General features: G+C 38.5%; 2 protein-coding genes across 2 annotated transcripts; both read left to right on the top strand.

The window, feature by feature from the left end:
• Positions 1 to 7,550: 7,550 nt before the first annotated feature.
• LOC142185570 (olfactory receptor 2G3-like) lies at positions 7,551 to 8,489 on the top strand. The gene has a single exon (XM_075260999.1). The coding sequence runs from the start codon at positions 7,551 to 7,553 to the stop codon at positions 8,487 to 8,489; it is 939 nt and encodes a 312-aa protein (XP_075117100.1).
• Positions 8,490 to 12,110: 3,621 nt separating this feature from the next.
• Positions 12,111 to 13,043, top strand: LOC142185569 (olfactory receptor 2AP1-like). Its single transcript, XM_075260998.1, has one exon. The coding sequence runs from the start codon at positions 12,111 to 12,113 to the stop codon at positions 13,041 to 13,043; it is 933 nt and encodes a 310-aa protein (XP_075117099.1).
• The last annotated feature ends 2,001 nt before the right edge of the window (positions 13,044 to 15,044 follow it).

The raw sequence follows: 15,044 nt of genomic DNA, 5'->3' as shown, positions 1-15,044 counted from the left end.
TGACCTATCCTTCAAGTTACACGTTCAAACCCTCAACACTTCCTGCCACCTCCAGCTCAAGAACATCCACCAAATCCACAGAATCCGCCCCTTCCTCACCTCTGAAACGACTAAGATGCTCGTCCAGGCCCTCATAATCTCCCGCCTAGACTACTGCAACACCCTTCTCCATGGACTCCCAGCTAACACCCTCGCCCCCCTCCAGTCCACCTCAAACTGCGCTGCTCGTTTAATTCACCTTGCCCCCCAATCTTCATCAGCTGCACCCCTCTGCCAGTCCCTCCACTGGTTACCCATAGCCCAGCGAATTGAATTCAAGCTACTAACGCAAACATACAAAGCCATCCACAACCTGTCCCCTCCATATATCTCTGACCTCATCCACAACCTGTCCCCTCCATATATCTCTGACCTCATCTCCCGCTACCTGCCCACACGTAACCTCAGATCCTCCAATGACCTCCTACTCCGCTCTGCTCTCATCCGCTCCTCACACAACCGTCTCCAAGATTTCTCTTGTGCATCCCCCATACTCTGGAACTCCTTACCGAGACACATAAGACTGACCCCCACAATCACAGGCTTCAAGAAGGCCCTGAAGACTCCCCTATTCAGGAAGGCCTACAACCTCCAATAACTCTATCACCGCACCACCATCTGTACAGTCCTCTACCCCACTGTGTCAGTCAGTCACTGTTAGTATTATATCTACCTGTATATTCTGTGTATTGTATGTAACCCCCAAATGTAAAGCACCATGGGATTAATATAATGATGTACAGAGCACCATGGGATTAATATAATAATGTACAGAGCACCATGGGATTAATATAATAATGTACAGCACCATGGGATTAATATAATAATGTACAAAACACCATGGGATTAATATAATAATGTACAGAGCACCATGGGATTAATATAATAATGTACAGCCCCATGTAATTAATATAATAATGTACAGAGCACCATGGGATTAATATAATAATGTACAGAGCACCATGGGATTAATATAATAATGTACAGAGCACCATGGGATTAATATAATAATGTACAGAGCACCATGGGACTAATATAATAATGTACAGCACCATGGGATTAATATAATAATGTACAGAGCACCATGGGACTAATATAATAATGTACAGAACACCATGGGATTAATATAATAATGTACAGAGCACCATGGGATTAATATAATAATGTACAGAGCACCATGGGATTAATATAATAATGTACAGAGCACCATGGGACTAATATAATAATGTACAGAACACCATGGGATTAATATAATAATGTACAGAGCACCATGGGATTAATATAATAATGTACAGAGCACCATGGGACTAATATAATAATGTACAGAGCACCATGGGATTAATATAATAATATATGTACAGCGCACCATGGGATTAATATAATAATGTACAGAGCACCATGGGATTAATATAATAATGTACAGCACCATGGGACTAATATAATAATGTACAGAGCACCATGGGATTAATATAATAATGTACAGCACCATGGGACTAATATAATAATGTACAGAGCACCATGGGATTAATATAATAATGTACAGCACCATGGGACTAATATAATAATGTACAGCACCATGGGACTAATATAATAATGTACAGAGCACCATGGGATTAATATAATAATGTACAGAGCACCATGGGATTAATATAATAATGTACAGAGCACCATGGGATTAATATAATAATGTACAGCACCATGGGACTAATATAATAATGTACAGAGCACCATGGGATTAATATAATAATGTACAGCCCCATGTAATTAATATAATAATGTACAGAGCACCATGGGATTAATATAATAATGTACAGAGCACCATGGGATTAATATAATAATGTACAGCCCCATGTAATTAATATAATAATGTACAGAGCACCATGGGATTAATATAATAATGTACAGAGTACCATGGGATTAATATAATAATGTACAGCCCCATGTAATTAATATAATAATGTACAGAGCACCATGGGATTAATATAATAATGTACAGAGCACCATGGGATTAATATAATAATGTACAGAGCACCATGGGATTAATATAATAATGTACAGAGCACCATGGGATTAATATAATAATGTACAGAGCACCATGGGATTAATATAATAATGTACAGAGCACCATGGGATTAATATAATAATGTACAGAACACCATGGAGTTAATATAATAATGTACAGAGCACCATGGGACTAATATAATAATGTACAGAGCACCATGGGATTAATATAATAATGTACAGAGCACCATGGGATTAATATAATAATGTACAGCACCATGGGATTAATATAATAATGTACAGAGCACCATGGGATTAATATAATAATGTACAGCACCATGGGATTAATATAATGATGTACAGAGCACCATGGGATTAATATAATAATGTACAGAGCACCATGGGATTAATATAATAATGTACAGAGCACCATGGGATTAATATAATAATGTACAGCACCATGGGATTAATATAATAATGTACAAAACACCATGGGATTAATATAATAATGTACAGAGCACCATGGGATTAATATAATAATGTACAGCCCCATGTAATTAATATAATAATGTACAGAGCACCATGGGATTAATATAATAATGTACAGAGCACCATGGGATTAATATAATAATGTACAGAGCACCATGGGACTAATATAATAATGTACAGAGCACCATGGGATTAATATAATAATGTACAGAGCACCATGGGACTAATATAATAATGTACAGAGCACCATGGGATTAATATAATAATGTATGTACAGCGCACCATGGGATTAATATAATAATGTACAGAGCACCATGGGATTAATATAATAATGTACAGCACCATGGGACTAATATAATAATGTACAGAGCACCATGGGATTAATATAATAATGTACAGCACCATGGGATTAATATAATAATGTACAGAGCACCATGGGATTAATATAATAATGTACAGCACCATGGGACTAATATAATAATGTACAGAGCACCATGGGATTAATATAATAATGTACAGCCCCATGTAATTAATATAATAATGTACAGAGCACCATGGGATTAATATAATAATGTACAGAGCACCATGGGATTAATATAATAATGTACATCCCCATGTAATTAATATAATAATGTACAGAGCACCATGGGATTAATATAATAATGTACAGAGCACCATGGGATTAATATAATAATGTACAGAGCACCATGGGATTAATATAATAATGTACAGAGCACCATGGGATTAATATAATAATGTACAGAGCACCATGGGATTAATATAATAATGTACAGAGCACCATGGGATTAATATAATAATGTACAGAACACCATGGGATTAATATAATAATGTACAGAGCACCATGGGATTAATATAATAATGTACAGAACACCATGGGATTAATATAATAATGTACAGAGCACCATGGGATTAATATAATAATGTACAGCCCCATGTAATTAATATAATAATGTACAGAGCACCATGGGATTAATATAATAATGTACAGAGCACCATGGGATTAATATAATAATGTACAGAGCACCATGGGATTAATATAATAATGTACAGAGCACCATGGGATTAATATAATAATGTACAGAGCACCATGGGATTAATATAATAATGTACAGAGCACCATGGGATTAATATAATAATGTACAGCACCATGGGACTAATATAATAATGTACAGAGCACCATGGGATTAATATAATAATGTACAGCACCATGGGATTAATATAATAATGTACAGAGCACCATGGGATTAATATAATAATGTACAGCACCATGGGACTAATATAATAATGTACAGAGCACCATGGGATTAATATAATAATGTACAGCCCCATGTAATTAATATAATAATGTACAGAGCACCATGGGATTAATATAATAATGTACAGAGCACCATGGGATTAATATAATAATGTACAGCCCCATGTAATTAATATAATAATGTACAGAGCACCATGGGATTAATATAATAATGTACAGAGCACCATGGGATTAATATAATAATGTACAGAGCACCATGGGATTAATATAATAATGTACAGAGCACCATGGGATTAATATAATAATGTACAGAGCACCATGGGATTAATATAATAATGTACAGAGCACCATGGGATTAATATAATAATGTACAGAACACCATGGGATTAATATAATAATGTACAGAGCACCATGGGACTAATATAATAATGTACAGAGCACCATGGGATTAATATAATAATGTACAGAGCACCATGGGACTAATATAATAATGTACAGAGCACCATGGGATTAATATAATAATGTATGTACAGCGCACCATGGGATTAATATAATAATGTACAGAGCACCATGGGATTAATATAATAATGTACAGCACCATGGGACTAATATAATAATGTACTGAGCACCATGGGATTAATATAATAATGTACAGCACCATGGGACTAATATAATAATGTACAGAGCACCATGGGATTAATATAATAATGTACAGCACCATGGGACTAATATAATAATGTACAGCATCATGGGACTAATATAATAATGTACAGAGCACCATGGGAATAATATAATAATGTACAGAGCACCATGGGATTAATATAATAATGTACAGAGCACCATGGGATTAATATAATAATGTACAGCACCATGGGACTAATATAATAATGTACAGAGCACCATGGGATTAATATAATAATGTACAGCCCCATGTAATTAATATAATAATGTACAGAGCACCATGGGATTAATATAATAATGTACAGAGCACCATGGGATTAATATAATAATGTACAGCCCCATGTAATTAATATAATAATGTACAGAGCACCATGGGATTAATATAATAATGTACAGAGCACCATGGGATTAATATAATAATGTACAGAGCACCATGGGATTAATATAATAATGTACAGAGCACCATGGGATTAATATAATAATGTACAGAACACCATGGGATTAATATAATAATGTACAGAGCACCATGGGATTAATATAATAATGTACAGCCCCATGTAATTAATATAATAATGTACAGAGCACCATGGGATTAATATAATAATGTACAGAGCACCATGGGATTAATATAATAATGTACAGAGCACCATGGGATTAATATAATAATGTACAGAACACCATGGGATTAATATAATAATGTACAGAGCACCATGGGATTAATATAATAATGTACAGAGCACCATGGGATTAATATAATAATGTACAGAGCACCATGGGATTAATATAATAATGTACAGAGCACCATGGGATTAATATAATAATGTACAGCACCATGGAATTAATGGTGCTATATAAATAAACAATAATAATAATATTAATAATAAAACATATTTAAGTGTCATAGAGGAGCGGGAAGCAGTCAATGATCTCTCACCAAGAGGTACACTGCCATAGTTGTCTAGTTCTGCACACAGTGTGTTTTGAATCAGTTATCTTGGTCAGGGTCAGTGTATTCTGAATGTAGCACAATATATATATATATATATATATATATATATATATATATATATATATATATATATATATTGTATATATATATATATATATATATATATATATATATATATACAATATAACTCCTAAAAGGCCACTCCTAAAAGGCCATGGTGTGGGTGAACAATTCCTCCAATACATTAAAGTATAATATACCGTGTATGAGAGACACATACCGTAGTATAGAGAGGGACCCAGTGCAAATGTCCATTTCAGAGCTGGGCAATAACTCCACATTATCAGGGGACATGGGGGAGAGACCAGATGGAAGTGCTTTATTGGGGAATGGACTACAAGCTCTGTCCACCTTATGTTGGACTATAACACAAGATGGAGTCAGGCACTTACAGCTTATATACTGACTGGTGGCCACAGTATAAGTACAATCTCATTCTGTATCATGTAGTGATTAAACCCATAATGTATGAGAGATAATACAATGTTATCGTGTCACTAGAGGATGGGCGATACTGTATACAAACAATAAGCACCTACTAATGAGTAAGTGTATTCCATCTGTCCTATCAGCACCCTGGGGACCTCATTAATTGTAGCGACTTGTATATGCAGGATATATATATATATATATATATATATATGTGTGTGTGTGCGTATACTGTATACAATAACTTGATTGAACACACAGTAACTAGAGACAAGTGATCATCAGAAGCACCTGCCATTGGGTAGCGTCTGGTCTTCGGACCGCTAATATTGTAAGTATATTGACCTGATATATCTGCTGCCTACTAACACATGAAGAGAAAGATGATAGAAGAAGCCAAGTGTGATGGACATGTCCTATAGAAGGGTCGTATAAGATATTTACTGCACAGTGGTCCTATCACAACTGGCCATGGTGGTCTTATCGCTTTAGAGATACAATGCTACTGCCCATATTACCTGACAAGTAACGTATGACAAGTTTCCCAATAAAACAACTTCCTTCTGGTTTAAATTTAGTTTTTCAGTGATAAAAACAGTCTCGGTTGGACTTACGAGGTTCTAGAGACCCTATAGATCAGTGCTGCCTTTAGGTTATCTTGAATCTTGCATTAAACTAGAGTAGACCTGTATTGACTGTTCCGTCTAATTTTGGGTTGGTGCCTGATACAACTGCCCTAGATCTGTAGGTCTGCCACTTAGGGGCCTGAGGGTCTAGGGGGGGTAGACACCCACCAAACCTTGTATAAAGCATCTAAAAATGTCTTCCATTTAAAAAGGTTATCAACACAAGATTGCCAAAAATATTAGGAAACATTTTCTTCAATTTGCTAGCCAAGGCCTCCAGGCAGGGGTGACAATGTATCCTCGGTTTAGACACTCTCTATGAGGGACAAGTATCACCATCACACTGCGACAGGGTAGTATCATAACCTGGGGTGTATGGAATAAGAAATAACCAAAGAGCTCCAACCCAATGTTCTGCCGAGTGGCCAACACCAATATTCTGATTCATTTCAATAAAGAATAAGTCACCGTAATATTTTTCATGTCCAATCTGTAACAGGGCTCTCAGTCTACCATACTCTATTTATAATAACTATCTTCTTACATGGAAGACTGATCTTTGGGTCCCCTCAATTACCATGGCTCAGGCCCCCCTATAATGTAGTTATGGTCTCTTGGTCGTGCCAAGATCTACATTGATTTCCCACTCTTACCCCTCACAGTTACCAGTGACGTCTTCTCTGAGTAAGGTTGGATCGCCTTATCTGCTGGCAGATCATAATGGCTCCAACTACAACAGCAGATGTCATCTATGGATAGAAGTCATCATGGTGACTGGTCGGAGACCAACTCAAACCTAAAACTTGTAGCTCTGACATGTTTTCATCTTTTGCAATGTTCTTGGTTCCCTCATCCTATGGACAACTTTGGTTGCATCGACTCTTTATTTCTATTTATGTGACATTATGATTAAGATTTATGGTAATGTCCCTTAAGACTGACCAATGACTAATTTCCTCATCCTAGATTGTTTTTGAGTTTTACATATTTGGCCCTACAGATGTTCCTCAATACGACCTTCATTGAGTATTTCATCCTGAAAGGATTCTCGGACACTCCAGAATTACAGATTATAGTCTTTGTTATTGTTCTTTTCATCTATCTCATCACATTTGGAGGAAACATGACGATTCTCATACTGATCTGTTTGGAACGTCATCTCCACACTCCCATGTACTTCTTCTTGGCCAACCTGTCCATCATTGACATCTGTTATACCACCTCCATGTTGCATAGGATCTTCACTAGTTTCTTGACTGGGGATGAGAAGATTTCTTTCCGTGGGTGCATGATGCAAGCCTTCATGTCCGGATCCTTTTCGATTCATGAGTTGTACATACTGACGGCCATGAGCTATGATCGCTATGTGGCCGTTTGTATCCCATTGAGGTATCATTTGGTTATGAGCCGAAGGACATGTCTTGTGTTGGCTTCTCTCTGTTGGGTATTGGGCTTTCTCTTCATTAGTCCTCTTTCTTGGATACTTGCAAGTTTCTCATGTTATACCTCCATTGAGGTCGACCACTTTATTTGTGATGTTGTCCTTTTAATGAAGATGACCTGCAGTGATATCACAGTAATGGATTTATTATTGTTCGTTGAGGGATTGTGTCTTTTTGTTGTTTCCCCATTTCTTCTTACTTTTGTGTCCTATATTTATATAATAATGGCTGTACTGAAGATCCGGACCACCACCGACAAGCGTAAGGCCTTCTACACCTGCTCCTCACACCTCACGGTTGTCATCATTCTATATACAGTTAATATTATTCAATACATGATACCGAGCCATCCAGACTACAAAAAACTTTATACTTTGATCAACACCGTTTTGGTCCCTCTGCTGAATCCACTGATCTACAGCCTGAAGAACAAAGACATGAAGAACGCTCTAAGGAGAAGGTCGTCTTGTTGTAACATCTCTATCTCACTTATCTAATCTTCTTTGATATTATACAATGTATACAATCATGTTTTGTATCAGTCTGTTTAGTTATTATTCAAATAAGGCTACATAGAATTCTAAGAATCAAAAAGTTTCAATTTGATATCTTAACAATCTCTCACTCGTTGGCGACAATGTATCGGATAAAATGTAATGCCTCTGTTTCTGGAGAACCTGGAAGAGATTGCTGTGGGTCCAGGATTTATGGTATTAATGGGTTGCACTTTAATGGTGTGTGGTTGGGGTGGAGGAGAGGACAAAAACACATGTAGAGGACAAGATAGTGTAGACCGAGAATCAGGAATGGGAAGATGAGTTGCAAATGTAACGCTGGTGTATCATACGTGACCGCTGAGCCCCAATCATAGTCCCAGGGCTGTTGACATAATTTGGGAGGTCAGAAGAGGTCCATAACAAGTGGGACCTGCTTTGGAAGCCCAGTGGAACCCAGGAGAGGTTAGTAACACTGTTTGCTATGTTTACTTACCTCCCCTGGGCCTCTGCTTATTATATCTGATGGAAGCTGTGGGGAGAGATTAGAAGGATAGGGTTTTAGAAAGTAGATAGGAAATTACACAGATAATATAAAATGAGGGTTTGGTGTACTTAAGACTGAAGAAGACCTAGGATTGATACATTTTTTTGATCTAGAGAGATAGGAGACTAGGATAGGAAGGTCTGTCTGTCTCATCACAACACTGTTTGAGCAGATTGTGTGGGACTTGGGTAGCCACTGCCACGAAAAATCAGCCACAAATTCTCAGTGTCTGTACCCAATCTGTACTGTGTGTACTACAAAGCTGCATTGTGGTGTAGAGGCAAAAATCAATCACAATTCTCTGAGTCAAATAAGGTCAATTAGCACTAGGTGTGTCCAAAAAGGCCAAGAACACAAATTTCAGCCAAGCAAAACACGCTCCTTCTGTACGATTCTGGCATAATTGATCAGTCTTTCCCTGCAAAAACCAAATAAAGAATGAAGTGACCTGCACTAATAGAACTACCCCAAAAAGTAATAGTAGTTCAAAATCCACTGAGATAAAGAAGTTCTACCCCCGCTCCACTTACACTACTACGATTGGCCGTCCTTCGTCTCATAATCCGGTTTTTGCAGCATAAGACTTGTTTGCTTATTAATATTTGCTTTTAAACATTAGTTACATACTAGCAGGGATCAGGGGTGAACCAGTCATCTTTGGTTTTGTGATAGGGCCTCCCTATTTAGGACATGCACCCCCATTGTTAGATCAATAAAATCACCATATTTGGCCACCGCATAGTATAACACAACCCTTTTACATGACCACTTTTTTCTGCCCCCCCACCCCTCCTCTACAACACCCTTGTTCTGGCTCCCCACCTTGTATTTCAACCCCTTTTGTCTGGCCCATCAGATGGTACATGTCCTCCTCTTTCTATTTCACCACATGGTATATGACCCCCCCTTATTATAGCCCACTACACAGTATATGACTTCACTTTTTATGGCCCTCCAGTATATGACTCATTTCTTATGGCTCCCCAAATTATATGACCACTTCCTTATGGCCCCCAAAGTATAAAACTCCTCTTTTTTTGCCCCTATACAATAAACAGGGACCTTATCTATTACTGTCACTTCACCAAGGCTGTGGTTGTGTTATAGAGGTTGGAAGGGGGTAGATAGAGCCCTGAGACCTTCTGTAGCCTTGCAGCGCTGGAGACCTGGGATCGAATCCCACCAGGAATAACATCTGCAGGAGTTTGTATGTTCTCCCCGTGTTTGTGTGGATTTCCTCCCATTCTGCAAAGACATACTGATAGGAAAAAAAATGTACATTGTGATCCCTATATGGGGATCACAATCTACATAAAAAAAAAAAAAAAAAATGGGGTGACATCAACTCGGAGTCCCCGTTCTTGGGGACAAACTTGGTCCTTGTTTTCAGCAACTATTGGTCAAATTCAGGGCACATCCCGGCTGAATAGAAGTGGAGATAGAAAACTGACCACAGCACAGCGAAACATAGGCTCTCATATAAGTATTCTATTATGTTACAATGTATTACTGCAATGTATAATGTATGAGATATAATAAATGTCAATCATGTAAGTTGTCATCGTGTCCCTAGAGGATGGTTGATACTGTATACAAACAATGAGCACCTACTAATGAGTAAATATATTCCATCTGCCGCTCCAGTACCCCGGGGACCTCATTAATTGTAGTAACTGGTATATATGCAGTATATATATACTGGCACACTGGATGCACTAACTTGGTTGGAAGCATTAGTTTGGTGATCCATTGGGTGCCATCTGCCATTTGCCATCTGGTAACGCTTTGCCTTGTCTTGGGCTCTCTTGACCACTCATACTGTAAGTATATTGAACTGATCTACTACATGATATTGTGTTATGTCTGAGGATATAGAAGAGAAATGTGAGAGTTAGTGTGAAATATAGAAGGATTGAATAAGAGATGGACCGCGTATGGTTTGCACAGTGGTCCTACCAGAACTGGTCATGGTGGTTTTCCAGCTATAGAGATATAATGCCAATACCCATATTAACCAAAGTATAGCAAGTATAACAAGTTCCCCTAAAAAGAAAACTTCCTTCTAGTTTACATCAGATTTTCCATGTTAGGTGGTGACTTTTTTAGGTGGTGATGCCTTTTTGGATCCATGCTGACTAATGTCCTTAGGTTACCTTGAACCTTGCATTATATTGGATGGTCCAATATCATTGCCCCCAACTTTGGATTTAGACCTGATAACCTATCAGAGCCCCATTATCTAAAAATTACCAGATTATTAACAAAATTATTCAAGTTGATAGCCAAGGCCACCCTGCCGCTCTGAGACTATATCCTCATCTTGGCCAATCTCGGGGATCGGTTACTACCCATAGAAGCGTCATCTTCACACTATGATCGAGGGTAAACATTTAGTAATATCATAAACGATTGTACATGGAATAAGAAATAACCAGCATAAACTGTTTACCAAAAAAAACAGAGTCCCTGCACATTGTTTTGCCGAGGGGTCTCTGCCACCATTCAGATTCCGTTCTGTCTATTATTCAATACTAAGTCACCATTATATAAAGAAAATCTGTAAATTCTGTCTCCAATATGCTATTTATACTAAGTCTTACTTAGAAGGAGGGCCTTTGGGCCCCTCGATCCCCATGGCTCAGTCCTGACTGTTCCCCCTATACTGTAGCTATGGTATTTTGGTCTCCCCATGTACAATCATGTTCCTGCTCTTGCCTTCCACATGTACGAATGATCTCACTTCTGAGTGAAGATGGGTCAGCCTATTTGTTGGGGCAGCTTTTATAAATTATGCAATGGCACGTGACCATGGCTATGGCTACCACTACAGTAGACTTAATCTATGGACTGATCAGAGTCTAGGTCAACCCTGAAACATGTAGCCCAGAAAAGGTCCCATCTTTTGCACCACCACTCGTGTCTTCAGCATATGGACAACTATGGTTAAATCATAAGGTCTGTCTATATGTACCTGTATGTAAATGACCGTATATGGTATAAGATTAATGTTCCTTTACACTGACCACTGACTGATCTACTTGTAACAGGTTTGGGGTTTCAGAAATTTGGACCTACAGATGAACGTGAATAAGACCCTCATTGAGTATTTTATCCTGAAAGGATTCTCGGACACTCCCGAATTACAGATTATAGTCTTTGTTATTGTTCTGCTCATCTACCTGGTCACGTTTGGAGGAAACATGACGATTCTCATACTGATCTGCTTGGAACGTCATCTCCACACTCCCATGTACTTCTTCTTGGCCAACCTGTCCATCACTGACATCTCTTTCACCACCTCCATGCTATATAAGATCTTCAGCAGTTTTACGAATGGGGATAAAACCATATCATTCCCTGAATGTATGGCACAATCCTTCCTGACCGGATCCTTCACAATCCACGAGTTGTACATACTGACCGCCATGAGCTATGATCGATATGTGGCCATTTGTATGCCATTGAGGTATCAGCTGGTTATGAGCCAAAGAACATGTGTTGTGCTGGTTTCTTTATGTTGGGCACTGGGATTTCTCTTTGTAAGTCCTATTGTTTGGATGCTCTCGAGTCTCTCATGTTATACGTCCATTGAACTCAACCACTTCCTCTGTGACATCGTCCTTCTAATGAAGTTGACCTGCAGTGATACCTCTGTATTGGATATATTGTTCTTCATTGAAGGATGGTTTCTTTTCACAGTTTTCCCATTTCTTCTTACTTTTGTGCCCTATATATTTATAATAATGGCAATACTGAAGATCCGAACCACCACGGGCAGATATAAGGCCTTCTACACCTGCTCCTCACACCTCACGGTTGTCACCCTGCTCTATACAGTTAATGTTATTCAGTATCTGATACCAAGTAACCTGGACTATAAGAAGTTCTATACATTGATCAACACTGTTGTGGTCCCTCTGCTAAATCCACTGATCTACAGCCTGAAGAACAAGGACATGAAGAATGCTCTAAGGAGAAGAAGGACCTATTGGCGTAGAATACTCATCTAACTCATTCAGTCCTGTCTATGTTCTGGATTACTGTTATGTACAAATTTATATCGAAACATTGAAACTCAGAGAGACCTTAAGAGAAATCTCTTCTCTGCTACATTTCTATACTAAGAGTTCAATGTTCTAAACGTTGTAAGATCCATAATGTGGCCAAATGGGCCAGAACGTGGCAGAAATGATCAATGTAAAGTAATGCACCGAGGTGGCTGTAATGATATGGGACATAACTGGGAGTATGGGAATAAAAGATGGACATGGGTGTGATGGTTACATGTAAGTGAATGGGATTTCCCATGAGCATAAACATACTGTATATATATATTTATAGACAATCAAAAGTTCTTGATCAAGACCCGAGACTGTCACCACCAACGTGGTTAGAGAAAACCTTTAAAACGGCAACATTTTTCATGATTTAGATATGCAAAAGTTTAACTTTTTTGTAGACTTTCACATCACAGTAGCCTGACCTATGTGACCACACTGGCCAATGACACTATGATATGATGTAAGTGTGACCACCTACCATGTAGAGTAACATCCATGGCCATCACATCTCTCCAATATGGTGGCACAAAAAGACTGAGGAGGGGGACCACATGGTGGCTCAGTGGTTAGCACTGCAATCCTGCAACGCTGCAGTCCTGGGTTCAAATCCCACCAGGAACAACATCTGCAAGAAGTTTGTAGATTGGGGCTCACAATCTAGTTAAAAAATAAAAAAGACCGAGGGGGACAGTGATGATGAGACAAGGAGAGACCACAAATAATGCAAGTATGTCTGATAGTATGAACAAGTTCTATGGCAAGCCAAGTTCAGGTCACTAGAAAGTTGGGTTTTTTATACATTTCATATTACAGAACATCTGATCATTCAACAATTCAGTGTATGATGAATTAAAAGAATTTCGCTGAACTGCATTGCAACAATTGTAGACACCAGTCATTCTCTGTTGTGACAAAATTGATTTCAAGATCTTCTCACAACTGTTACATTCAGAGCTATCATATGTATTATACAGTGTTGGCCAAAAGTATTGGCACCCCTGTAATTCTGTCAGATAATACTCATGTTCTTCCAGAAAATGATTGCAGTCACAAATTCTGTGGTATTATCTTCATTTAATTTGTCTTCAATGGAAAACCACAAAAAGAATTGTCAAAAAGCCAAATTGGATATAATTCCACAGCAAACATAAAAAGGGGGTGGACAAAAGTATTGGCACTATTTGAAAAATCATGTGATGCTTCTCTAATTTGTGTAATTAACAGCACCTGTTACTTACCTGAGGCACCTAACAGGTGGTGGCAATAACTAAATCACACTTGCAGCCAGTTGAAATGGATTAAAGTTGACTCCACCTCTGTCCTGTGTCCTTGTGTGACCACATTGAGCATGGAGAAAAGAAAGAAGACCAAAGAACTGTCTGAGGACTTGAGAAGCAAAATTGTGAGGAAGCATGAGCAATCTCAAGGCTACAAGTCCATCTCCAAAGACCTGAATGTTCCTGTGTCTACCGTGCGCAGTGTCATCAAGAAGTGTAAAGCCCATGGCACTGTGGCTAACCTGCCTAGATGTGGACGCAAAAGAAACATTGAAAAATTAAAAGAAAAAAGGAAAAGAAAAAGTACAACTTGACTCTCTGTTTGATCCCCCTTGATTGCTAATACTGGTGGGCCCATGAGGTGATGGAGCCTGTCCCTGGTGGTCTGGTGTCTCCAGTACGGTCCTGTTGCTCTGCTTTCTTTTTTGCTGGAAGTCGTCTTCGCACCGTGACGTCCAATGTCCATTTCCTTAGACAGTTGATTGGCCTCAGCGATCACATGACCAATGAGGCCAATCTGAGGCTTCAGCGGCCTAAGGAAAGGACATGAGACAAAACAGGTAGTGAGGACTTCTGCTGGAAGAAAACTCTGCAGCAGCAGGATCGGACCACGCTGTGAGACACCGGAGCAGCAGGACAGGTGAATATAGGTTTTTAATTCTTTCCCAGCCTA

The sequence above is a fragment of the Leptodactylus fuscus genome, chromosome 11 (assembly GCF_031893055.1).
Source record: "Leptodactylus fuscus isolate aLepFus1 chromosome 11, aLepFus1.hap2, whole genome shotgun sequence".
Taxonomy (NCBI): Eukaryota; Metazoa; Chordata; class Amphibia; order Anura; family Leptodactylidae; genus Leptodactylus; species Leptodactylus fuscus.
The sequence above is the reverse complement of the archived record's forward strand: the minus strand, read 5'-3'. Positions and strand labels throughout refer to the sequence as shown.